Source organism: Echiichthys vipera (assembly GCF_963691815.1).
Source record: "Echiichthys vipera genome assembly, chromosome: 17".
In the NCBI taxonomy this organism is placed as follows: domain Eukaryota; kingdom Metazoa; phylum Chordata; class Actinopteri; order Perciformes; family Trachinidae; genus Echiichthys; species Echiichthys vipera.
In genome coordinates, this window is record NC_139842.1 from 24519390 (window position 1) to 24546429 (window position 27040).

A 27040-nucleotide genomic window follows, 5' to 3' on the forward strand; every position below is an offset into this window, starting at 1 on the left:
GTCGATTCCCCACAGGCAGTGCCTTTTTTCTGAAAGTACCACACACATCTTGTGGATGGAAATTATGGAGGCCAGATTGTTTGTTCCACAAATCACAATAATAGATCTTATAGGAAAAAACCTGAATGATGAAAGATGGCACTGTTTTGGAGTGATCGTAGAAACCGATGTGGGTAGAGATGTGGGGAATACATAGGGAGACGGACAACACACACAGCCTTCACTGGTGTTTCCCTCATGATCTCCCGTCTGTTAGATCAGTAAAGTATCATGTTACATGGTGTCAGAGGTGATAATAATGATTATTGTGAAAGGTACTGGTGTATTGTTCAAGACCTGTGGTACTAAAAAAAACTTCTACTGCCTCTGAGCTTTCAAACAAATATTTATTGACAGTTGTCAATAGCCAGAACAGTTCGCAGGGAGCAACCGGCCGTTTTATTTTCTGTTTTACACTACCTGTTACACTCTGGTCATGGCTTGATGATTAGACCCTACTGTGTGAGCACATCAATGAGAGTTGGCTTTACATCACAGACAGTTTACTCGTGTGAATTGGAATTAAAGTGTAATTCCGGCGTCAAAAAATCCCATGCACCAGGGGATGATTTCGAGCCAGAATTACACTCCCTTGGGCAAGACACTGAACCTCCCTGTGCTCCGCATGGGTGTGATTGGAAGTCGCTTTGGATAAAAGCGTCAGCTAAAATAAATGTAACGTAATACAGCAAATGTCTAGTTTTACAATCATTGAATGGGCCAGGAAACGGTGAGATTAACAAGTGGGCTACATTATAAACAGGGTGTGTGCCTGTGATCTTTAGCGGGGACTTAGGGCGCACTCTCACTGTCCATCCGTACCGTGCCCAAGCACGTTTCAAGCCTAAAAATCTAGTTTGTCTGACCGGTGTGAGTAGACACTTTTGTAAACGAAGCGATGCATCGCGATGACGTCATCAATGCGTGTGACGTGTTACGGCGTGATGACGTATAGGCAGCAAGAAGCATTCGCCGAGGCCCAGGTAGTGTGAGTACAAACGGGGCCTGGAGGGGGGGACAAGTACCCTAAAGTGCGGGGCACGGTACAGACGGACAGTGTGAGTGTGCCCTTACTCCTCCCCCTTAATATTTTCATACTGCTCTTATTTTCTGTCATTGATGCATGACCTGGATGATTTCACTTCGTGTGAATGTTCTCAGCTACAGCACAGTCTGCCAGTGTGGAAAGTGTGCTTCCCCCAGTATGTGACACACTGCCCTGAACAGCAGACTCATAATGGAAGGCTGTAGTCACCCACCCACATTGGTTCAGTCAGCTGCTGCCGGGGCCCCCCATCCAGCGTCCCTGCTCACATTCCAGTCTGAGAAGAAAATAAAAATCACCCCATCATCCTTTCCTTCTCTCTCTCTTTTTTCCATCCCACTCCTGAACCACACATGAGATAGCCTGCCACCTTTGTTTTCGTCTCCTTAAAAGGTGCTCTTGTTCCTGACTCACAGACGGACAGCCATAGCACTGCACTAACACCGGGGGAAACTAACAGAAGCTGTTGATAGATAACGGTCGCAGCAGAGACGCGACATTCCTGCAATCGGCCGTTGAGGTGGAATCAAAGCCAGCTGAGACACGTGACTGCAGTGTAGTCAGTTGGCTTGTGATCCCACAGGCTGCTGTATATGGTCAGGATTCTTGGAGCAGAGGGGAGATTTCCTCAGAAGTCAGGGAGGAAAAAAGAGAGGAGGGGGATCACCCAGAGACCGAGCCATGTTAGGAGCACCCCCTCACCCCCTCCCCGCCACTGCACCTCTTTACCCCTCTGTTACCCCACAGGCCTCAGCTGCTTTGCTGTGGCGCCTGGGTTCACTCGAGGCTTCGCTGCTTGTAAAGTTATTTGGTGGAAGGGTAAGAGCAAGGCGGGGCTGCGCTGAAGAAATTGGGAGGAGCTGACCTACATTTTGCTGGTTTTAGTGCTGTGTGATTGACTAATTCCTATTTTTGGTTTAAATAATGTCTGTCAGGCATCAAAACATGTAAGATTGTGCCAGATTGAGAAGATATTTTAACATGTTACAGCTTTGTTGTTGTTCTTCTTCTTTTTATGTTTTGTATATTGGTAAAGCAAGACAAAACACAGATGATTTGCAGAGATACAGTAGAAAAAGCACAATGTTAATGTTTGAAAAACAGTGTGTTAGAAGTTCCTTTAGACCAAATGTGCTGCTCGATAATCGGTAAACCTGACAAGCACTCCCTTTGGATCATTCTGACATCATAATCCTTTATGATTACTATTATTATTATTATTATTACTATGTTTTTTCTTACTTTCAATGCCTTCGGATACCCTTTTGAATATGGCAGTGCACTCAAGCTGTCAACGCCATGCCTGCTGCCACACCGCTCATCTGAGAGCTATGCTGTCTTGCTGTTACTGCTTCATATCATTTTTCAAAAGCCCCACCTCTGCACCAGCATCCGTCTAGGCTCTGGGGGGCGAATTCAAAAAAGCATTATGCAGCACCTTGTAGTCCTCAAAGCACAAAGGGTGAAATGCACCCCTAACTGAGCTGCCAAGCAAACAGCATCTTGGATCCCCCGTGCTATTTGCATGTTTTTAAATTAGGCAGTATGCAGACATTTGCACAAAATTGCCTCCTTTCTATGCAAATGAGCCCCATTGCAAAAACGAATTAAATTCACAAAGATCAGCTCTAACAGCCACAGACAGTTACAGTGAAATATAAGCATCTTTAGAGAGTTGGTGGTAATGAAGTCTTTGAAAACACCAACAGCACTGACAGACTGCAAATTTAAAAGTGAAGCAGCATTCCAAGTAAGTAGGCTATTAATACTTTTCAGAACCATTGTGTGCAACAGTCCACCTTCTCTGTTTCAAATCATAGACTGTATTCAAAGATGGACCACACATCTCCTTTCTAAAATATCCTGAATACGGGCGCTGTAGGGATTAGGCGGTGGAGCTGTGTCATCAAAGTTCTGCCCATACACCTGCCCGACCAATTGCGAGTCAATCACAGCTGTCAGTCATAATGTTTGACCCAAACATGAATCAACTAATTAAAACCAAGCATCAGAAAAATGAGCGCTTGGACAAACATCAGCGTGTTAAGAACTACCTAAATTAACAGGGCGCGCTGTCATGTCGTCCATCTTTACATACACCCTATGTCTCAAACACACTCACACAGACACACACAGACACACAGACACACGCACACACACACACACACACACACACACACACACACACACGCAGACTCACACCTTGCACAGTGCCACGGCACTCCTTCCTGGTCTATTTCCTCAGTACTGACAATTGTGCTCATAAAGTTGGTGTTTAGTGGATTGAATCAGATTGGTTGAGTAACACATATTTTTGTGCCAGTATTAAAAAACCCTCACCGCACATTACGACAACATTTATACTTGGTCAAATGGATCATTGCAATCACATGCAAAAAAGGGCTAATTGCACTAATTGCACAAATAGAACTTAATGGGCATGTTTCCACTGTAATATCATCAGTGCAATATGTTTGGTGAATGGGACCTTGAGACAGAGCAGATAGTGGTTGCCCATGAGTTTCTGCTCCCTTGGTGGAAAGTTTTTATAGTTACTCCCCTGCTGAGCTGAGCCTGGTGTTTCCTTATAGGGAGTAACAAGGTCTAGACGCTGAATATCAATAGTGTACACATTCTTCATTCACATAACCCGTCCCGTGTGAAAATGTGTCTTTTTCTGTTGGTATTCTATTCAGTTTGTAGTATATTTGGAACAAGGCTGTTGCAGTATAGGCTAAAGTCAGCCAAAGCTTCTGATCCAGCTGCGTCACTGCTTTCATCACTGTCCCCATTTTTTTTCCTTTGGCAGTTCCTTTGTCAACGTCATCCACTCAGCCGCCATAGAAAATAAGCCTTGATCCATGATGGGCTGTTTTAAAATAACAGCACGTTTGCAGTATATACATTTGAGGCATGATTGCAGTGCTTTTGTTCGTGCAGCTCCAGCGCCAACATGTCTGTTCACATTGATCTCAAGTATGCATCAATAACTTATGTCAATACAAAACTTATTACATTAACACTGTGTTGCAATGTGTTGCTCTTTGTTTCCTCGTTCCTGTGCCTGTGAACAAACATCCCATTTAGCCTACGCACACACCACACACAGCACCTGTGATTGTGACTTTCCACAAGGTCACTGAGGCTGGAGCCCTTCCAAAGTCCACAGTGAGCATAACATGGCCAACTGCAATTTACACTGCAACATTTCTGTTTTGGTTGTCAAAGATTTGGCCTCAAAAAGTCAACAGATAGCTGATGAAGCTGTAAGCTTTTGAGTTTAAGGCTTAGTTACAGACTGTCATAGGAATATCTGTTTAAAAGGTGAAGGATGTCTTGTTTTGTTTTTTCGTTTTTCCATCTCTCGTTGCTCCTCTGGCTCAAACACATCACATGTGACTGTTGACCTAATTTTTAGTCATGGATGGAGGATTTGAAAACAAAAACAGTGGCAAGGCCAGTGAGGGTAATTTGCTGTGAGTGAACCCTCCCTTCTCTCTCTCTCTCTCTCTCTCTCTCTCTCTCTCTCTCTCTCTCTCTCTCACACACACACACACACACACACTTAGACATTTACCCACTTCGGTGCACATACACACACACACATTGTACCATCCTGGGCCCCCTGACTGAGCCTTCTAAAATCCAAACAAACATTCCACACTCCCCCCGCCCGGATCTCACAGTAACACAGGCAGCCGTATGCTACTCAAGTATATCTACAGGCAGCAGGTTGCCTAGTATTGTGTAATACCTTCCCCAGTGCTTTCCAACCTTCACCACAACAGTGTTGGCTTGAGATGTGCCCTCTGTGAAGTCGGTGTTTGCTGCCAAATCGAAGAAACAGCAATGCTTTCATAGCGGACAAAAGAACTAACGAGACAAAAGTGTGATGTTTTTCAAATGTGTCATGTGTTCGAGGAAAAGCTTTGGCACTGGCCCATTTTATCTCAATAACATTCTTATCTGCTCGTAGCGCCATGTGTTCCGTGTTATTGTAATACTCATCAAACATTACCAGTAAAAGGTTCATATGGTGTGTATAATTAACCTTTGATAGCCATCAAGTCAATATTTAGATGAGATTAGCAGTTTCGTTTAGGGTTTTATATGCACACTCTCCCCCAGCAGCAACACACTCAACTCAGGCCTAATTTTAATAACGATGTTGTTTTCTTTCACTGAATTTTTGCAATAATTGTTTGAAGTGTGTCTGTAGCAGAGGCACAGCATGTGTGTACTCCCTTTTCCCTGGTGCTGATGAAAACCCTAGAGGAAATACTGACATGTGAAATATATTGTGGTTTTAGGTGACTAATGTTAGCTCGCTTGCTAATGTGATACTGCGGCCGAATTGCTAGCCAGCTGACGTAGCAAAATACTGCCTTAAGAGGATAACATCAGCAAATTCATGCAGACTCCCAGGGCTGATCTGGCGGGCTCAATGTTTGCAAATGACTTTATCAGCTACCTTTTATTAGCTTAGTTACAGTTAGCTGGCTAACCTTAGCGTTCTTGCTAAGGGTAAAACCATAGACTGTATAAAAAAATAGACGTAGGGTTCGTTCTCTCAACTTGATCCAATCGTCTTTGCCTTTGGGCGTCTCCATCTTGGAGCATGCATCCCTCCCCTCAATGTATGTGACGTTGGGGGGAGGGAGATACGTCCATCTGGCTGACGTTTACCTCTGAGGAGAAGTGAGGGCCAGCGGCTAGCTGTCACTCAAGAGGCCACGCCCCTAATTATTCATACACTTTAACCTCTGATAAAATAAAAACTAGCCTGGTACAAAAAAAAAATCCCCCCCCCTCAGTGTTGTCATGGAGATATGAGCTAAACATACAGACTAGAATGTTTTCTTCTACCAGGTCTTAAACAGGTTTAATGATGCTGTGAAAATGGCCTCTTGAACATGGGGGTCAATGAGAAACTGCTCTATTATGGACACTCGGAGAACTGCATGTTTTTCAACCAGGAAGTCGCTGTGGTTGGGGCCTGGTTAGCTCACTGAAACCTACAGTAAGCTGGCTGTGTCTTGGCTGAGCAGCCTGAATCTTCCGTAGGTTACTTTGTGGCGTTGGCTGATGTTATTCTAAATATGATTGTAATCAATTGTACAGTATTACAGGGCTCCAGACTCACTTTTTTCACTAGGAGCACTGTGGCCCACAACTGAAAATTTTAGGAGCGCAACCAGAAAATATTAGGGTCACATACGGTAAATCAATAATAGATCAATCACCATACGATTTCAGTGAAAGGCCCTAACCTAGGGCTGTATGGTATGGCCTAAAATTTATATCACAATATAATTTGAAGCATAGATTGTAAAGGTATTATATGATGGTTTATTAAGTTAGCTTAAAATTTATATAGAAATGCTTCTGAATTACTGTACAATTTATAGGTTCTTGTTTTTGTTTAAGTACTTTCTTTTCATGCTATTTTCGACTTCTACTCCACTACAATTCAGTGGGAAGCATTCTACTTTTTACTCCACTACAATTATCTGATAACTTAAGTTACTACTAACACAGACTTCACAGTGACAGATATAAACAAATACCTATCTGTCCATTCATTGTATAATTGCTGTTTTTTCTGTGTCAACCTTTAATTTTTTTCAAAGTAGAAAGAGACACTGTGGTGGTGATTTAACCATGGATTTAACCAGAATCAAGAATCAGGTGCGGAGAGGAGCGGTGCAGGAGCACGCAAAGTCCATATACCAGGAAGACGAAGAGCATGTGGCCACACACCTACAGAAAAAGCATGGAGCAAGTCTCCCAGCGCGCCAGTATTTGACATATTTGACATATTTGACATTTGACTTTTCACATAAGTTTCTACTCAAAGGGCCAGTAAATATTCCTTTGCAGGCCGGATCCGTTTTTTTTTTGCCTGCACGCATTGTGTTGTTATGTCAGAGCTGCTCGGACACGGTAGAGTCAAAATCCATACCGTAGCACAAATTCCTACTGTCTATACCGTTTATTCTGTTTATACCGTACACCCCTTACCCCAGGGACAATAAGTTGCTGTGTATACATGTGGCTTCATATTGACTGTAAACAGTATCTAATGTAGCGTGATTCAACAGTCAAACCACCACATTCTTGTATTTCTTCAAAACAAACACTTAATGTAAAGGTTGTAACTAAAGAGTTATCTTGCATGTAGCCTGCTGCGTATGTTAGCTCACTTGTTATGATTGAATCATCGGATTGCATAATATAAGACAATATTGCACAACGTGACAAGCCGCGCGTTGTTCGGATCGCCAGGAGTCCGAGAACGTTAACAATACCAAGTTTGGATGCTACAGTGTCACATAATAGGGGACATGAGGCGGCATGCCTATAAAAGTAATAAAGGTTTGTATGAAATTATGTGGTGGTTTTATTTGGTCTAACTCTTAACTTCAGCAGGGCTTTGTTAACATCCCTGCCTTTCAGTTAATCCCTCTGTGTTCCTCAAGGCCAACCGTTAAACCATGACATTTTAAAGATAACAAACACCCCAAACGTCCTCTCAGACTTAGCTGGAATTAGAACCTTGCATGTTCACACACAATCAATGACTCGAGGTACTGCGTAATAAATACAAGATGGTGCGCTAATGGAAAACAACATTCTTTTATACTTTATTCTTACTGGATGCCAGAGTATTTGATATTGGCAGCGTCAGTGCTGTTATGTAATCTCAATATAACAATGTTGCGCCACTACTGGCAACGGACGTGTTTTTCATGTTTTGATTTATTGTCTTGGCCTTTGAAGTGACAGTTTGTGGTGGATGCTGCATAGATGTCATTGGATCATTAATGTTTGATATTGTTAAGCATTAATATTGCACAACAGACCCCTTTCAAAGCATCTGATACGTCATCTGACTCGCAGATAGTTTGTCTGTATCGCTCTGCTCACACTGCTGTACACGTTCAGACATCACCTGAGAAAGTGACTCGCTGGGCGGTGGCATCTGGTGTTGCAATGAGTGTGTGGGTGGCTCTGGAGGACTCGGGTGGAGCTGCAGTGGGGGTTTGCCAGAGCTGAATGCACAAACAGAATGTGTGGTATTTGTGTCAACCCCACCTCTTGCCCCAACCCCATCCCTTCTGTGAGTTAACCTACTGTTTGGCAGGGAGGTGCAGGTGGGGCTGCTGTTTGGGTGGGGCTGCACTGGGGTGGTATGCTGATTTTTTAGTGAGCTGATGGCCTTGTGGCCCAACAGGAAGGAAGCACATGGGGCGAATGACACAGCCAGCTCTTTGTTTTTACTCCCTACAATGTTTTCCCACTCCCTCTCTTTGCCCTCTGGGCCTCCATCATCATTCATCCTCTGTCCGCGGCGGCTCCCCTTTGGACTGTTTCCATCTGGTTATTTCAGTTTCATGCTCATCCACCTGTCTTTGCGTTCTCTATCTGCCTCTCTCTGTCTCCCCCCCTGGACAATTTTCAAGTGCACTCTATCAAAAGCTGGCAGAACCTGGCGCTGCCGTAACTGCCATAGCCCAGGTCAGCTGCTGTGTGCCAGTCAGCGGCAAGTGCACTGCTGCATTTGCATTCTGCTTTGGTAAGGGGAAGGGAGAGTAGTAGGGATCCCGCTGCACTGCAGGAGGAGCTGGTGGAGGTAATTAAGGCACCATTTGTATGTTTTGTCCCACCAGATATCAGGACTGGAGATACTGGTAGATAATAAAAACAGGTCAGAGAAGATCTGAGGTGGAGGATTAACTTGAGATGAGGTCAGGTTTTGCTCTATCCTTTTCTTAGGCTGCTACCATTTCTTATCACGTGGCGTTACACACAAACACACACACACCTTTGGAATTCCTTAGAGTTTTGAGCCTGTGTTTTTATAAGCCACTAACTTGTTCCTCGAGAATAAATGCACAAAAGAGGTGAGGTAAGTTGCGTGTGTGTTTGAATGTGTGTTTGTGTGTGTGTGTGTGTGTGTGTGTGTGTGTATGTGTATGTGTGTGTATGTGTGTGTGTGTGTGTGTGTGTGAGGGCGGTGGGGGCTACAGCGGGCCCAAAACTAAATCGGGGGTAAGACCACTCCCAGCTGACCCAGCTCTATTAACTGGGCCAGCCGCTTCAGACCAGTTTGACTGTAGCTGAACAACCCCTGTGTGTGTGTTTAATGATGCATCCACCTGTTTCACTCTTTGCTAAAACTAAAGATGCTGTCATTCTCACCCTAAGAGTTGATCTCAAACTGAGACTGCACACTGGATTTTTGCCATAGTACCTCTATATCAACACATAAATCTGTCTTTCTCTCCTCCCTCCCTTCATTATACTGTATTCTCTAACACTGCCTCTCATCGCTCTTTCCTCACATGTTTAGCTCTTTGTTGTTGCTGCCTCGGATCAGACAGCACTCCCTCTGCCTGTAACCTCTTCATTACTCGTTATGAGATGTGTAATAAGCCTCAAGCTACGAGCCGGTTATGTAAACAGAACATCTTTTTGTTTTTTTCTTTTTCATGTTGTTTGTTATTTTGACTGGATTAAGATACTGGGAATGCACGGTTGTTTTTTTAATGGTTGTTTGTTTCTTTTTGTCTGTGTCTGTAATGCTTGATTAATTCACCATTCTGCAGTTTTAGGAGATTTTGTAATAAAAACCTCCAGTCACAATGTGAAGTGATTGTACCTTCAGGGTGGTGAATGACAAACGGGTCAACATCTCAACAGCAGTTTGTTGGAACTGTGCATCATCACTTCACACGCTGCACATATGTATTCTGTATGTTTGTATGCACAGGTGTGTTTGCTCAGAAGCTACAGAACAGTGTTTACGGGTGCGTGTAAGACAGGGGCAGTGATGGAAACATTTTGAATAACAGGTCTGCAGCCTGACTTTGCTCCTTATTTGCATATAGTGCAGGTCACTGCACACCTGATACAGAACGTAATGACAGACAAATTGAGTTGTTTTTGTGTTCTGGTTTCTGTATTTATTGAGTTTTCAATTTTTCTTTTTCACACAGAAACAAGAAACAATACACAAATTACAATGCAAACCGCATTACCCCCCACCCCCGCCCTCCTTCAAGACAGTAAACTACAACATAATAATAATAGTAGTGGTAGTGTTAAGTATTGCATTCAATTAAAGAGAAGAAAAATAAATAAATAAGTCAAGAAATAGTAGGTGAATGAAGAAAGAAAATAAATTAGTAATTGGAGTTAGCTCAATATAATAGTAGACCAGGAAATAGACATGCTATAACGTGCTATGGCATTAACCTGAATGAGGCCACAGTGCACCTGGTCTCAGACGCTCTCTGCGATGTTACATCAAGTGTTATCCACGTTAAAAGGTCTGTCCTGTAAAAAGGTTATGAGGTCTCCCCAGCATTTGTCAAAAAGAGATGGCGTCTTCTTTCGGTTACACAGAATCTTTTCTAAAGGTAAGTATGATGACAGCTCAGGGAGCCACAGGGATAACCCTCGGGGCTCCTCACTTTTCCAGTGAATGGCTCTGCATTTGTTGGTCGCTGTGAGGGCTCGGCAGAGCGAGTACAGCCCCTGAGCTCGATTGGCAAAACTGAGCAGTACCCCAGCCGTATCAGTCTGGGTGGGATCTCCTTCCCCACTGCTTTTCTAATGATGTCCAGAACAGATACACATCACATAACACTCCAGGCACTTACATGTCCAAAACATATGTATAAGAGCTCCTGTTTCAGCTTTACACCTAGGGCAGTGATCTGGGCAACTACTACTTATCTTATGGAGGCGTTCAGGAGCATATTAAACTCTGTGTATAAGGTTGAACTGTAATCATTTGTGTCGACTGTTATAGGAGAATGATTGAGAGCTACCACAAATCACGTTCCAATCAACGTCCTTGAAATCCTCACCACTGTCCTTTTCCCATTTAACCCTTTTACTGAGAGCTTTATTTTCTACAGGGTACATGAACCTCTTATAGGCAAAGGACAGAAAACCTTTAGGATGATGTTTTTCTTGTACATAATGTCCATTTGAAAATCTTCCAGAAGTTTCCCTCCCTGCTGCACCCTGATATTGTCCCTGACTTGCAAACATTTTAAAAAGTGATTTGAAGAAATGCCGTATGAGGGTTTCAGTTGTGCAAAGGACTTCAGATGATGTAGCTCAAATAGGTGTCCAAACGTACGTGAGCGTATGTTTTGTGGTTACGGCTGGGCTTTCCAGTATGCAGGCAGGGGACTTAAATTGTATTACCTGAGTCTGACCACCCTGGAACCTGCCCCAGAAATGTCGTTAGAAGCTTCTAGTGTGTCATCTTGGAAACACACCACTTCTCTGCAGTCCTGGGGTCCCCCTCCTGTTCCCTCTGCTCTCTCATCCTTCTCTCACTCCATCACCTTCCCCTCCCTCCTTTACTGCTCCACTAACCCTTTTCCCCCGGCTGTGAAGGGGAACCAGGTAACACGAGAGCCCGGTTTCTGCTCTATTTGCCAAGAGCATCTCTGCTGCCAGAGACAAACAGGAGTGACACGGACGGAGCCGTAACCTTCATCGATCCATCCTTCAGCGCACTCCCTCTCTGCACTTCTCCTTTTCCTCTCTCCTCCCTTCACGCGCACACTGACCTACTTTCCTCCTGACCTGTTTATGCAAGCTCCGGTGCAGCAACCGTTCATGTCAAATCAGGAAAATAGGAGACGCAGCAGAATGTTGCTGGAGCTTTGCTGTTCCTTGCAGGGAGTGTCACCTTGATATGGTCCCACGGGTCCCATGAAGGGTGGCTATTCTAAAGAATTTCATGTTTACTGAACAACTCCCTATAAGCCAAAATCCTACTGGTGGCAGTCTTTGTGCTGTTTTATCCACGTGTGTGTAATGGACTGTGTGTGTGTGTGTGTGTGTGTGTGTGTGTGTGTGTATGTGTGTGTGTGTGTGTGTGTGTGTGTGTGTGTGTGTGTGTGTGTGTGTGTGTGTGTGTGTGTGTGTGTGTGTGTGTGTGTGTATTGGCTCATGTGTGTGACTGAGAGCATTGTGAAGGGCATTGATGCGTCAGCCTCAAAGAGGTGCTTTGTTTGCAGGCTTAGATCAAGTTAGTGCACTGCGTTAACTTCCCTCCCCTCCTGTACCCCCCCCCCCCCGTGTGTGGGAGACAAAGAGTAATACAGTAATACAACTACATTTCATTATTTAAAAAAACATTGCAATTTCCCATTGTGTTATGCATGAGCTGTAATTAATTTTTACATTTTGCATTCAAAGGAATTATGTGAATGCGTATTAAGAAGGAAATTAAGAAGTGGATTATTGAATACCTGAAGTATCTAACTATACAAGCTGTGCACTTCCAAAATAGGGTGCCATATAGTCTGTGGGTCTGGACAACACAGCAGTTTTTCTGTGTCAATACAAAGAATGCAGTGGGACTTGGCCAGGAGGTTGGCAGGACAGTTGAGCCGGCAGCAGCAGCCAGAGGCTCAGATGGGCTCTGCCCCGGCTTTGTCCCGCACATCACACAGTGCTGACTCTCTCAGTTCACATATAGGCTGTTCGGTTTGAAGCATGGGCCAGCTTGTGCTGCTCTTCTGCTATAAATATTCTGGATTTCAGGGGATGGCACACCTGTTCAAGTTCTTACAACAAAAGAGATGATTTGGCCTCATAGGTCAGTGTCATTTAGAACTGATTTCAGCTTTTATTCAGTTTCAGCTTTTTATTGTCCACTCAAGGTCAAGTGTATTGTGTCAAAAGTAATGAGACATCAAAGAGGCCATATTCAGAAAAACAGCTACGGTTTGATTCACTTGAGTGCACCAGTTGATGGTATTTCCATGCATTTAGCTCATGTCTATTAGTAGAAGTAGGCCAGTGTTACATCAGACAAGTTTGCCGGGAGTTTGCTGGCCCCACCGGGTAAAGTGTGTCACTGCGAAGCTCCTCTTATTGCAGATTAGCCTCCAATGCCAAAAAGGGTGAGTTGCCCATGGGGGGCTTTACACAAGGTTATCTCTACACAATAGAAACAGGCTTAGCCTCCGAAGTTTTGCCTCTGTCTAATCTTACACTTTTGAGGAAAGTAAAAATGCCGGAAGCACAAAAAAGACACCCTCACAGGAAACAGGCACGTGTTTATATAATATGGCATATAGTAGCAAGAAAGCTTCTAACTCTCCTCAAAGAATCTAAAAGAAAGATTCAAACCAAGTATTGGTTATTATTCTGCATTGCCTTAATTAATTCTGTTTGGTGATTCATTCTCTTGTGTCAGTGAGTGAGTCATTTATTACTTTATAACCTAACTGGTGGTTCCGGCATAAGGTTTATAGAACATCATAACAGGTGTTAGGATGATGTAGGGGTGGGCGATATGGCAAAAATATCATATCACAATTTTTTTGACTTTTTAAAGTATTTTGCAAGTTGCTGAACAGTGCAACCAAAGTACTTACCTATGTAAAAACTAGGCTATAGCCCTAAAAGAGAAAATATATAACAGAGCACTGAGGCCAAATACCCTTTCCTGAACCCTTTTCTGATTTGAATCAGTGTGCCAGGTACAATGGGCATTTAACTTAAAGCTCCCTAAAGCTGCCTGTTGCCTCTGCTGGCTGAGGTGTGGCTGGTCTCATCTGCGTTTTACTCTCAGCCAACTGTTTAGGATGCCGTCTCTTTAGGTCATGGGTGTCAAACTGATCCAGTAAAGGGCCCTGTGGCTGCAGGTTTTCATTCCAACCAAGCAAGAACACACCTGACTCCTTACTCAATCACCTGAACTGTTTTCACACAGTTGATTTGTTGGACCAGGTGTGTTTTTGATTGGTTGTAATGAAAACCTGCAGCCACACGGCCCTTTACTGGATCAGTTTGACACCCTTGCTTTAGGTGGTTAAAAAGGACCATGTGTTACCATCTGATGTGTGCACCTTTTGTGACTGTGTGTGTGGCGCTTTGGGCAGAAGGCTCCTCTGTGAAGTGATGGCACTGCCTCCTTCTTAAACACATTAGGAGTCCGCTAGTGCACCGTACATTTACCTATGCACCACGGTGGATATCTCACAGCTTTTTCCACAAATTCTGTGAACAAGTGTGGATAGGGAGTGTCGATGTGTCGTCTGACGCTCATGTGCTGTTAGGACACGGTAGTTTCAGTCTCATTTTCTTTCTGCTCATCTTTGAATCAAACAGGATAGCGGATGAGAAATCCTCGTCACTGACTGTAGTTTGCTATGATTGGTGGATCGGCGTGTCTGTAGGGTTGACTAGCAAATAGTGTAATTTGACTGAAGAAAAAAATCCTGATGTGTCGGTGCAGAGCATAGAGCAGCAGTGGATAGAATGTGCCTTACAGACGATACTACCATCTCTCTGCCTTGGCAGATCCTCAGCACGTTGGTGACAGTCAGATCCAATGCCAAAAAGGGTGAGTTGCCCATGGGGGGCTTTACACAAGGTTATCTCTACACAATAGAAACAGGCTTAGCCTCCGAAGTTTTGCCTCTGTCTAATCTTACACTTTTGAGGAAAGTAAAAATGCCGGAAGCACAAAAAAGACACCCTCACAGGAAACAGGCACGTGTTTATATAATATGGCATATAGTAGCAAGAAAGCTTCTAACTCTCCTCAAAGAATCTAAAAGAAAGATTCAAACCAAGTATTGGTTATTATTCTGCATTGCCTTAATTAATTCTGTTTGGTGATTCATTCTCTTGTGTCAGTGAGTGAGTCATTTATTACTTTATAACCTAACTGGTGGTTCCGGCATAAGGTTTATAGAACATCATAACAGGTGTTAGGATGATGTAGGGGTGGGCGATATGGCAAAAATATCATATCACAATTTTTTTGACTTTTTAAAGTATTTTGCAAGTTGCTGAACAGTGCAACCAAAGTACTTACCTATGTAAAAACTAGGCTATAGCCCTAAAAGAGAAAATATATAACAGAGCACTGAGGCCAAATACCCTTTCCTGAACCCTTTTCTGATTTGAATCAGTGTGCCAGGTACAATGGGCATTTAACTTAAAGCTCCCTAAAGCTGCCTGTTGCCTCTGCTGGCTGAGGTGTGGCTGGTCTCATCTGCGTTTTACTCTCAGCCAACTGTTTAGGATGCCGTCTCTTTAGGTCATGGGTGTCAAACTGATCCAGTAAAGGGCCCTGTGGCTGCAGGTTTTCATTCCAACCAAGCAAGAACACACCTGACTCCTTACTCAATCACCTGAACTGTTTTCACACAGTTGATTTGTTGGACCAGGTGTGTTTTTGATTGGTTGTAATGAAAACCTGCAGCCACACGGCCCTTTACTGGATCAGTTTGACACCCTTGCTTTAGGTGGTTAAAAAGGACCATGTGTTACCATCTGATGTGTGCACCTTTTGTGACTGTGTGTGTGGCGCTTTGGGCAGAAGGCTCCTCTGTGAAGTGATGGCACTGCCTCCTTCTTAAACACATTAGGAGTCCGCTAGTGCACCGTACATTTACCTATGCACCACGGTGGATATCTCACAGCTTTTTCCACAAATTCTGTGAACAAGTGTGGATAGGGAGTGTCGATGTGTCGTCTGACGCTCATGTGCTGTTAGGACACGGTAGTTTCAGTCTCATTTTCTTTCTGCTCATCTTTGAATCAAACAGGATAGCGGATGAGAAATCCTCGTCACTGACTGTAGTTTGCTATGATTGGTGGATCGGCGTGTCTGTAGGGTTGACTAGCAAATAGTGTAATTTGACTGAAGAAAAAAATCCTGATGTGTCGGTGCAGAGCATAGAGCAGCAGTGGATAGAATGTGCCTTACAGACGATACTACCATCTCTCTGCCTTGGCAGATCCTCAGCACGTTGGTGACAGTCAGATCAAAATGGCTAGACTTGCTTTGCAGGCCGTAAAAGTCAGTTGATAAGTGTGTGTGTGAGATCCAAAAGTATAATCATGCTAAACCATCCAGACACTGGTGAAAGAATGGAGAAAAACAGGCCATTTTCATGATATGTTGATAGGGTCAACATTCTTTTTATTTTATTTTTCGATCTTGAAATGCTCCCATCTTCCACAATGAACATTAGTGTCTTTACATACATATTCATGTCAAAAGGAAGCGATGGTAATGACCAACCAGACAAACCGCCACCCATCTCTAAACACAGCACTATCTTTGCCTGCTTGTTTTTTTTGTCCTCTTGTCTTTTTCATAAAACCGTCAGCAAAACCACAAACATTACTGATTAATACACACTGAAAAAGTGGGAGGGGGAGGAGGAATGAGGCAAATACATGTCATCACAGTCAATAGGAGAAAAGACACAGTATAGAGAAAACAGAACAACACTTTGACGAAAAAAAGAGGATATAAAACCAATGAAATAAACATTACAGTGTTGTTTGAGGGTGGGGGGAACTTTACATTTATACACAAGCACCAAAAAGCCAAACATGGTACATAGACTTTGCTAAACTAGGATCCAGTGCAGGCAATTAATCACTGCCCAGTAGCAGAACTACCATGAGAAAGCGATGAATAAACCCTGAAATGAGTAATGGAGGCAAAAGGGAGACAAGGGAGGTCATTTTCTCTATTAATGTATTGTTTCTGAACTGGTACCAATTTGGTGATTTGAGAATTTTGGTTTTGCATTAGCTTTTATTTAATAATAAGTACATTTTCCAGAGCCAATATGAACCTCAGGGGTCATGCTTGGTCACACTAAAAAAGCTCAGTACATTTCAATGAATGTACAGTAGCTCTTCTTTACACAAGAACGTGTTCAGAACTCACCATAGTGTGTTTTCATGAATGTGACCCCAAGCATCCCATACCTCCATTACAGTTTAAACTCAAGGCTGTAGTAAAATGTCTAAAAAAATGTCTGTACACATTCTCCGTCTATGTTCCCGTGGGCTTTTCTACAGTGATGAGCATGTGGAGAAGAGGGAAATAAATACATTGGGCCAGTGAATGATAACAACACGAAGATATGGTTGATAAAGCTCAAATGAACTAAAGGCTTATAGCCTGCAGCTGGTGAATTCCACCGAATATTTAAAGGCTGGTTAAAGGTTAAGAAATCCAAACATTTTAACGAGGCCCTGGCCTCACGAAACAACATGTTCTCCATTCAGTGCTGTTGGCGCTCCAAACTGGACGGCCATTTCTGTGTAAACAGGGCATTATGATGGCATAATGCTAAAGCTTAACAATCAAAAGAGGCGTTTTAATTTGAATGGGTCCTGTAGCAACAGTGGACAACATGGCTGTACAGTAATTGTGATAATATGATGGTCACTTTCAAAACCCTCTTTTACCGTTGCAGATTTGTCGCATTTTTGTTGAATTTGTATTCAAATTTCTTTGTAAAATATATATTTATAATAGTTACATATATTCATATATCACAGTAATATACAAACCAAGTGCTTAAAAAATAAAGGGGATGGCGATCATTTGTGAAATAATGGAGATGGTTTGGGAGAGCATGGGTTGGTAGAGGTAGGGTCTGGGAAGAGGTATGGAACTTGATATTTGTTGTGTTGGTGCTTCTTTGGTCGAGGGAATGTCCCCAGTGTACGTTTGCATTAGATTTGATTTAAGGCAGATAGCCATACATGTGTATGTTTGTCTACAGTCAGATATGTACCAAATTTATAGTACTGATAAAGCTCAAAACTTTTCTTTTTCCTACATTCTTGTTAGTAAGTGATCTAAATGTCAATGTACTCAGCTGTCTATTGTTGGATGACAACGGTAGAAAAGCAGGTAGTTCCATTCCTCCTCTCATCACATAAACAAAAGTGCTTCTGTAAGTATGGAGAGGATGTAAGAAATGACAAATCTGTACAGTATATACAAATATGATACAGCCCTACAAGATGTCCAGCCTTTTTGGTGACATTGGGGATAGGGGAATAGAAAAGCCCAGTTTCCAGTCCCAAGGGCTTGAGGAGGGGTTTTGATTATAGGGCAAAGGCATGATGGCAGGGTAGTTCTTAGAGGACATTGTCTTTTGCTGTGACAAGTTCTAAAAGTGAAGGTCACCTAATCTCGCCTCTTGTTTCGTCGTCCACCTGTCTCTTTTTTCCCACTCTCCTTCCTGCCCCCTCCCTCTTTACAGCCTTCAGCTGGGCTGTCTCGCATAATGTTCTGCTGTGGCATGAGAGACAAGTAGGGATGCTGGGGCAGGGGAGGCGGCGTGGCAGAGGGAGGGGTTGTTGGGGATTCCTGGCCGGAGCAGTTGCCGCCGCTGCTCATAGCCCGGTGTTTGAGTCTGAGTTTGTGTGGCAACGCTGTGCCCTTTACCTCCCCCTGAGGATCCCGGCCCTGGGCCTGAGAGCAGCCCTGGGGGGAGGGCAGAGGCGAGGCAGGATGGTGGAGGCTGGCAAGATGTTGGTTGTGGTAGCTGCCCATATTAGAGCAATATGACGAGGGGGACTCCTCATCATCTGTGGAGGCCTCTTTGTCAGAGCTGCGGGGATCTCCATCACTAGATGATGTGTCCTTGCTAGAGGACCTTGATTGGCCACGGTAGTAAGTGTCGCTCCTGTGCCCGCCCTCGTAGGTAAGCACAGGTGGCTCCTCGTCTTGGGCACTGAGGTATGAATGATGGGGCTGCTGGAGATGGTCGTAAAGAAGGGAGTGGTTGACCCCCTCAACTTGTTTGTGAAGGAGTTCTGCAGATGAATCTCTCTCCTGCTGGAGCTGCTCCTGTTGCAGGTGTTGCTGGGGAAGTTGGCAAACTCTGTACACCTGTCTCTCTCCAGCCTCATCACGGCTGTCTGAGAGCTCATATGGAGGGGAGTCTAATGTCTTCCTCTCCAGCTGCTTTGTCACCTCTGCCAGTGTCTCTGTCGAGCTCTCTGTAATAGACCGGCTGACACACGTCTGGCTGCTGCCGCTGCTCTGTTTCTGGGCTGCCTGAAGATCGTTGTCCTGGTGCCTCGTCAGGGTGTCCACGGGATAGGAGGCACTGCTGGAGCCATACAGAATGACGCTTCTCTGGGCAGCAGGTGGATGAGGGGCAGCCTGGCTGACAGTGTTGATAGCGGTAACAGGCTCCTGATGGGGTGGTTGTTGTTGTTGTTGGTGGTGGTGATTGTGGTGTTGCTGTTGGCTGTGATATGCAGCCTCTAGCTCCTGAGTATGCTGCTGGATCTGGTGATGAGTGGGCACAGAGGCCAGACCACGGTGAATATTGAACATGATCTGGGTGGTGGTGCCATTGGCAATGTCCATCTCTAGCCTATCACCCTCCTGTTTGATCTCAAAAGGCATTGGCTCAGGGCTGTCTCTAGAGGAGCTGTCTGACATGTCAGAGAGGGAGCCACGGGGGGAGTATTTCACCAGTTGCCTGTGGCCCTCACTGCGCCCAGACTGCTCAGTTTCTGAGGAATCAGAGTTCATCATCACCTGAGAACCGCTTGAGTAACCACTGGAGTAGTACTGGGTAGAAGAAGAGGAGGAGCCTCCATTTCCTGTGTTGTTGCTTCCAACAATCTGCTGGCTCTTTTCAATGTAGGAGGCAGTGTTTATAATGCCAAAGCGAAGCTTCAGCTGGAGCAGCTCCGTCTTAAGCCTCACATTCTCATCATTCAGTGCAATGACACGGTTCTCCAAAACCATATCATTAAGCCGTCTCTTCTCCCGGGAACGCTTGGCGGCCTCATTGTTTTTGCGGCGTTTCTCCCAATAGCAGGCATCCTTTTTCTCATCCGAGATGAACTCGCGCTTTCGCCTGCAGCTCATATTGGGTTTGGGCTTGGCAAGGCGCCCCATGCGAGTTGGACTCCCTTCAGCAGAAGGTAGCGACTCTTCATAACTGCTGAAGGTCTCAACGCAGTTGAGGTTATTGCCTGAGTTTTTGTTTAATGTTTTGAGAGCTGAAGTCAGATTCTCCATTTTTATCTAATGGCAGTCCGTTTGAATTGTTTCTTAGGGAAAGAACCAGGTTCGAAGGTCAAGGGGAAGGGGACAAAAACAACTTTTGCAGTTCTTGATCTGTTTATTGCAGGTTTAGTGTTGTTATGATAGGAGGGGACTCAAGTGTCCACATTAGCCAAAAAGAGAAAGAACAGCTGGAGCTCAGCTTTAGCAACCCTCATTTATCCACTTGAAGGGGCTTTTGGTTCAGTGTCCAGACTCTTCAAAGTACCATAGAGCCTAAGTGGATCAGATCAGTCTTTAAAAAAAGCACAAATGTCCTTTTTCACTGTTGCTTGTTAAAGCTAAGCTGGCAGAGAAGTGTCCTAGATTTCCAAAAAAACAGCAGGATGTAGGTCGGCCCGTCTACCTCAGCGTATCAGTCTCTTGGGGAGATTCGTTCTCGCTCCGTCTGTCCGTCTGTCTTCGGTTGACTGCAAGATGAAAGGCTGCAGAGATAAAAACAGGAAAAAGAGTTAATCCATGTGGACAGTTGGTGCTCCATCATGCATTCTCATAGCAGACTTAAAAAATATTTTTGTCTTTTCTCCCAATTTTGTTCTTTTAAGCATGCATAGTGATCAAAGACACATTTCTACATCCAAACTGCTTTCCTTTGTTGTTTTGACATGACTAGCTTTAACTGAGAGTATCCCCCCTGGCAACTAATGAATGGTGGCTAGACCTCACCGTCTGACCTTTTAGCCCCACTATTGATCTTCTCTGTCTGCAGCCTCTGACCCCTGACCCTTAGCGTGGCATGTTGATGTTGACTTTTGTGATGTAATGAGGGCAGTGAGTTCATTGCAAGACTGATCCTGTTTCATCTTGTCACCCAATCGTTATAAAGGCTTCAGTGTAATGTTTCAAACATGTAGATATATCTAAGCTTGAAATGGCATGACCTGGCAACTGAGGCAAGTGCACACATGAAATGAATAATGTAACACCACAGAAACTGCATGAGTTGGACACATGCTGAGAGCACAAAGCGACTGTTGAAGGATTCACTCTTTTTGTCTGCCTTATGAATATCTGCGCCAGACATAGTCAGATGCAGGGCTGGTGAGGTTCCCTAGAGCCACTGACAAAATAACCCATCCACAAACACTGTTGAAATGCCGCTACCCCCCATGCGTTCATACGCAGAGGAATGTGGCAGCATTCTTCGCTCAAACAACTCAATGCCAAATCAATGATGCGGTGTGAACAGAAAAAGCAGACAAAGGCAGCAGCCAGGGCAGGTCAAGGATAAAGAGCCTGAGACTGGGGAGATTGGGAGGTGTGGGGGCTGCTGGGAGGTGGAGCATTGATAAATATAGGTCAAGGGCTCCTGGAAAGAAAGGAGGCGGACGGCGTGACACAAGCAGGAATAACACACCCTGTCAACATTTGGGTAAAACTTGAGGGTGGTCGGAAGTCTCATAACTATGGAGTTGGGTTCCTCAGAGCTCGACCACAGCAGGGAACCCTCTGTAATGAGCGGAACAGGTATGTGTCCACACATAACCAGTATGATGTTGTAATTATGAGGGCATAACACCAATGAAGTAAACAGAACTGTAATCTTTTTAAATGCTTCTTTTTTAAGCCAAATTCACATATAACTCCAGACTGGAATATCTCAACATCTACAATAAAACAATTGCTACAAAAGCTCCTAAAAACTTTGATCCCCTGATTTTCCTCTAGCACCACCAGCAGCTCAATGTTTCAGACATAATAGGAAACGTTGCACTGACCCACTTGTCATTAAGGATCATAGGTTAGGCTAACCCAGGAAAATTAGGTCACACGTGTCGTTACTGTGCTTCTGCATGACATAAGAACAAACACAGGGCTTACTGTGCACTGAGATTACGCATGATCATACTGGCAATGTGAAGTATTGAAGGTCAAATGTATCAAGTATTCCCTCCCGTATGTATGTGTGTTCTACAGTATATTTAAATGTATCCATAATAATAGAGTCAAGAGTAGATCCCAGCTGCGTAAATGTCAATGCAACATCTGCACTCCTTGGTTAAACTGCCTATACGCATTATTACGCTGTCTGAATCTGTACTCTCATAATCTGGCACGGTGTTTATGCTGGTTATACTCTGCTCTTCCCAGGATCTGACACCGTTACGTAACTACAGGCATATCCTCACAATAAATATGGATTTGAGTCCAGATTCTGGGAAAATGATTTTTTATACCTCTAAAGAGCAGACAAAGGCAGGCCTTGTTTATTTTTTATTTTATTTCAAATCTAAGAGTCTACATTAAATTCACACCATATTTGTTTGAAAGTGTATTTTTACCCTTTAATGGTTTAAGGTGATCCTCGTGAGCCTCGGACATGTGCTTGTTAGGCACGCGCGAGAAAGAATAAGACTTTTTTCCAGCGCGTCCCACTGACCCAGAAACTGCCGACCGACTGCACTCTGTAAACACGAGTCTAGCTGCCTCCACTGTACTGGAATATAGGTCAGCCGAGCTGCTGAGAGGTGAAACGGCGAGGGACCAGGGAGATACCCCCACCCCCCCAAAAAAAACACAGAAAAAAAGGGATGGGAAGACAGAAAAGAACAAAGAGAAGAATTAGAGCATTGCCTAAATTTAGACGGAGGTGAGAGCAAGTGGAGCGGAGACAAAGAAAGGGAATCGATGAGGGGACTTCAAACAAAGAGAGGGATGGAGAAGAGATTATACTGTAGCTGGGTGTGTGTGTGTGTGTGGGGGGGGGGGGGGGGGCAGAGGCAAATGCGACAATGTTGGTATTGCATCAATAGAAGGAATGTGTCACCCATAGCAACACAAGAGGGGAAACAGAAAGGGCAGCCAATCATATCAGACTTTCTCTCCCTTCCTCTGAACCAGTGGCTTTAGCTCGAAGCAGCTGGTGAGTTTGTTCTGTAACAAAATGAAGGGGATTGATGTCACCGCGTGCGTATATATTAAATATCTCTCCTACAGTCAGGAGGAGGCGGGCACATGAATGAACGCTGGTGTATGATTAAGTCACAGTGGTGGCTCTGGCCTTGTCCTGTGTGTTTGCCTGTCTCTCCCTCTGTTGCACCCCTCTGCGTTCCACCATGTGAATGAGCGTGAATCATTTTGACCTACAAGGTGTGTTTCCCCTTCACAGCTCTGCCTGTAATCCATTTTGTTCACCATCTTTGTGATCAAAACCCCAACAGCTTCGCAAAGATGCTTAAAGCCAGAACAACGGAAACCTGGTGAATACATAAACGCTGCTGAGTTCAAATGCAGCTTTGCTTTATTTGCGTGCATAAATGTCATTTTCCAGCTCAAGTGTCCAAATAAAAACAAAAAAACCCTGATGGAAGTGTACTGCAGCCCCACTCCTGCTCTGACCTACATTACTCTTTCCGATTGATCATATTTTCTTCACGTGTCATCGCTCTGTCTCTGTGGCACTTGTGGAATGATAGCACAGGAAAAGAATCCAAGTTGCACTCGCTCACACAACCACAGGACCTCCACCGCAAGAGTCTAAATGTGGCAATGAGCTCTGGAAACAGTGGACTGAGTTCAAACCCCTGCACGTGTTTCGGTCCAGCATTTCAGGAAATGGGAGCAGGTCTAAAATAAAAAGGGGAGGGGGGGGGGGTGTACATGCTTCGGAGAAAAGGGGAATGATGAAACTGTTGCGCCCCCCTGGAAGGAATGCAATGTATGGCACGTGGTGCAGGGCTGGGGGTCATGGGTGGGGTCTGCTTAAATTCCAAGTCTGGGGGCAGACTTTATCTTTCCAAGAAAAAGAAGGGGGGGGGGGGGGTGTTAGGAAATCAGGCAGCATGCCAGCAAGGCGGAGTCTTATCCAACCTAGATCCTTGTTCCACATACACAGCTATCGCCCTCTAAAAGGGAAAAAAAGCTCAGTGACTCAGTCCATGTGTTGCACCAGTCACATGTGCTCCCTTGGCCTACTAAATGCTGTACTTCGCCTCTGCGCCTGCTCCAAACCGCCGCACAATAACAAAGCGCGGCCCTCATATTTGATCATGTTACATGTGCCAGGAAACCTCTGGAAGTCAAGAGGCCACAAAGTGCGACAGGGTGGAAACCGCTCCATGCTTCTGGCCGTGGAACCCCCCCACACACACACACACACACACCCACACACATGATGTATCCATTAAAGCCGGGACAGGGTTTCATCGAACCCAAAGAAGCACACAACAGTTGTCTAAGCACTTCGCCTCAGTGCTGCGATAGGCGTTACAATATTTCAAAGTATATGAGTTAGTTGAAAGTTTTGATGGGTGGAATGGTATTTATTTAGGCCGCGTGGAGCTTTTATCATGCACCTTCCATTTCTGCATGCGTGCGTTGTTTCTTTGTTATGGCGGGGCGAGGATTTATTTTGGTGGGGTTTTGATTCTGCCTTCTAGTCAGCGGCGGCTGTGCGCCTCATCCCCTCCCACAGGGCTAATGTGACCTACATTCATAGCTGGCATAGAGACCCAGTGTGTGAGCCAACCAATTGGCAGCGGCCGCTCCGCAGCAAAGCGCACGGCTGCATAGCCACAGACTATGGGTCTCCTCGGATTGCATAATCTGCTCCCTACTTTGATCCATCTGATATATTTCATGAATCTATTATGCAACCTGCATAACCTCTGTAGTGTTCCCTACACGGTTTACATGAGCACTACTTACAATGGGTCCAGCTGCACTCCACTCACAGTCCTGGACACTTTCACGTCACAATCTGAAAGAATTCAACTTCTAAATGACTTGTTCAAAACTGTTGTGATCACACTGTGAATGTGAACTGTTATTACATGATGTCTTAAAGGTGGAGGGGGGTAACCATGCCTAGTGAGGTGAACAAACCACAAAGCCGGTGAGGAAAACGAGTGTTCTCTTCCCGAACAAAATATAAAATGTGTCCTAAAACTACTCATTTGTCTGCGTCACCTCATGCGGAAAAGTCACAGCGACACTTGGCATCCCTCCTGGACCAGGGCAGGTTTGAATGTGTTCAAGTTCAATAAAAAGACTCAATGATCGGATCATCTCACCTGCGGATACGCAAAAAAACCCCGCAGCACTTATCATGCGCGCAGCAACACATTGTGAGAAATCTGTTACCCCGCATGCCTCCTTTGTTGCTCTGTCTGACAAATCGTCTTCATGCATATTTAATCGGATCCTCAGTCATCCGAGGCGACTGCTTCAGTCCATCTGTGCTATGAAATCCACCCAAAACACACGCGTCTCCACAAACAGACGGAAATCTACACATTTCCGTCTGCCCTGTTATCAAAATACACACCCCGAGAGGAGCTGGGCTGCCCGGCTATACACACACACACACAGCTGACCCACATTCGATCCAGATGTTCTGATCCACACCTCACCTGGCACAGTCCGTCAACTTCTTCATCGCTTCTATTTCTGGCTCCCGTCAGTCCGCGCCCGAGCTCGGGTTCTACAGAAAAGCCCAGGAAGTCAAACAAGTATCCGGGACAGAGGATCCCGCGTGCCGCTGTGGCGTGGATGGTGCTGTGCCGCTTCAGACTGCTCCAGACTCATAAAGGGTTAACCCTGAGGGCTGCACAGCCGCGTTAACCTTTACAAAGAGCTGCTACACGTGACGGAGAGAAGTGTGTCCTCAGTGCTGCGCGAGCTCTTTCCAGTTGTGTGCATGGACTCATCTACTGACCCAGAGGAAGAACCCGGCTCTGAATAAAGGCGCAGCGCATATCTGACACGGAACAGTACTGACGTGAGATAGTCTCTTTGTGGAATAATAATAGCAACAACACAACAATAATAATAATTACTATTACTTAGCTGACTCTGGAGTCAACTGACTAAATGGTCCCTGAATGCAGCACTACAGCCCGTGCTTGCATAAGGACTGTATATGCACCATAACAGCGCGGATGTGTTGACCCTGCCTCATTACACCTATGGCACCGCTCCAACATCCACATTCGCCTCCGCGTGTTTCCACCAAACCCACCGCACCTTTTTCGGACGGAATCCCAGAACCTCTGGCTACCCCAGCCCCCTTCTCCGCCCCAACACACACACACACACACACATACACGCACACACAGAGACCCCCACATGCGCTATTCTTCAGAGAGGAGGGGGGGCCGCCCGTGGTCTTGACATTGAGAAAATGCACCCAAGCACCAAAACAAACCCTCATGGTGAGAGATGAGTACAAATGCGACAATCACATCCAACATCATGTATTAATGCAATAACGCTGATGATTAATGAGTAATAATAATAACCTACCGCTTTTGTCTAAAACAGACGAAAAAATCAGAATCCAGAGGATACAGGTCCAACAATCGCTGTGCGCATCGGCTGCCGGTCTTCTGTCCTTACACACACACACCGTCACTTTCAAACAGCAGCTCTCCGATTAGTGCAGGTATATGTGAGTGTGAACACTGCTGCTTGTTTTCAGTGCGCTCCTCATGTCATGTTTGCTCCAATTCCTCTCTCTCTTTCCCCACTCTCTCTCTCTCTATTTTCCTCTCTCTCTCTCTCCTTCTCTCTCAGAGTCTCTAAATGTATGTTAGTAGGTCAGTTGTTGCATAACAGGACGCTTTGGGTGCCTAGTCACGTTTTTTGTTTCTCTCTCGGCTCTGCCCCCTCCCTCTGCCTTCAAATCCTGTTGCAGGAGAGGAGATGCTGGGGGAGCGGAGGGGGAGGAGTCAGGCGTGGAGGGGCGGGGCTAGGCTCAAAGCCAGACTCAGTCAGATGGAGGCCTATGATATCCATAATAAGGTTACTAGACATTCAGAAAAAAGCAGCATGCAGTCACACACACATACACACACATACACACACACACACACACACACACACACACACACACACACACACACACACACACACACACACACACACACACACACACACACACACACACACACACACCCAGGGTCATCTGAATAGAAGCTTTTTTTTTACCCACAACTGGTGTTTTTGGAAAAGCAGATTCTCCTGCTCGGTGCAGATTGTACAGGCCCATGAGACTTTCCAGTGTGTTATTTCACATTTGTTTGTTCTAATACAAAGACTAATACCACTCTCATGTCTGTTAG

At 44.9% G+C, this 27040-nt stretch overlaps 1 protein-coding gene across 2 annotated transcripts; it reads right to left on the reverse strand.

Moving 5' to 3' along the window:
• Positions 1-16047: 16047 nt before the first annotated feature.
• Positions 16048-26488, reverse strand: nfil3-2 (nuclear factor, interleukin 3 regulated, member 2). 2 transcript variants are annotated; one of them, XM_083931671.1, is made up of 2 exons: positions 26223-26488; positions 16048-20404 (listed from the first exon to the last, which is right to left on the reverse strand). In XM_083931671.1, exon 2 carries the CDS (start codon positions 19932-19934, stop codon positions 18078-18080), a length of 1857 nt encoding a protein of 618 aa, XP_083787797.1. In that variant the 5' UTR covers positions 19935-20404; positions 26223-26488; the 3' UTR covers positions 16048-18077. The 2 variants fall into 2 exon arrangements, with proteins under 2 accessions (XP_083787797.1, XP_083787798.1); XM_083931672.1 differs by lacking the exon at positions 26223-26488 and adding an exon at positions 25331-25705.
• Between the last annotated feature and the right edge of the window lie 552 nt (positions 26489-27040).

Excerpts from the sequence above, each read along its gene's own strand:
- nfil3-2 (XM_083931671.1), bottom strand. The coding sequence starts at position 19,934 with ATGGAGAATCTGACTTCAGCTCTCAAAACATTAAACAAAAACTCAGGC.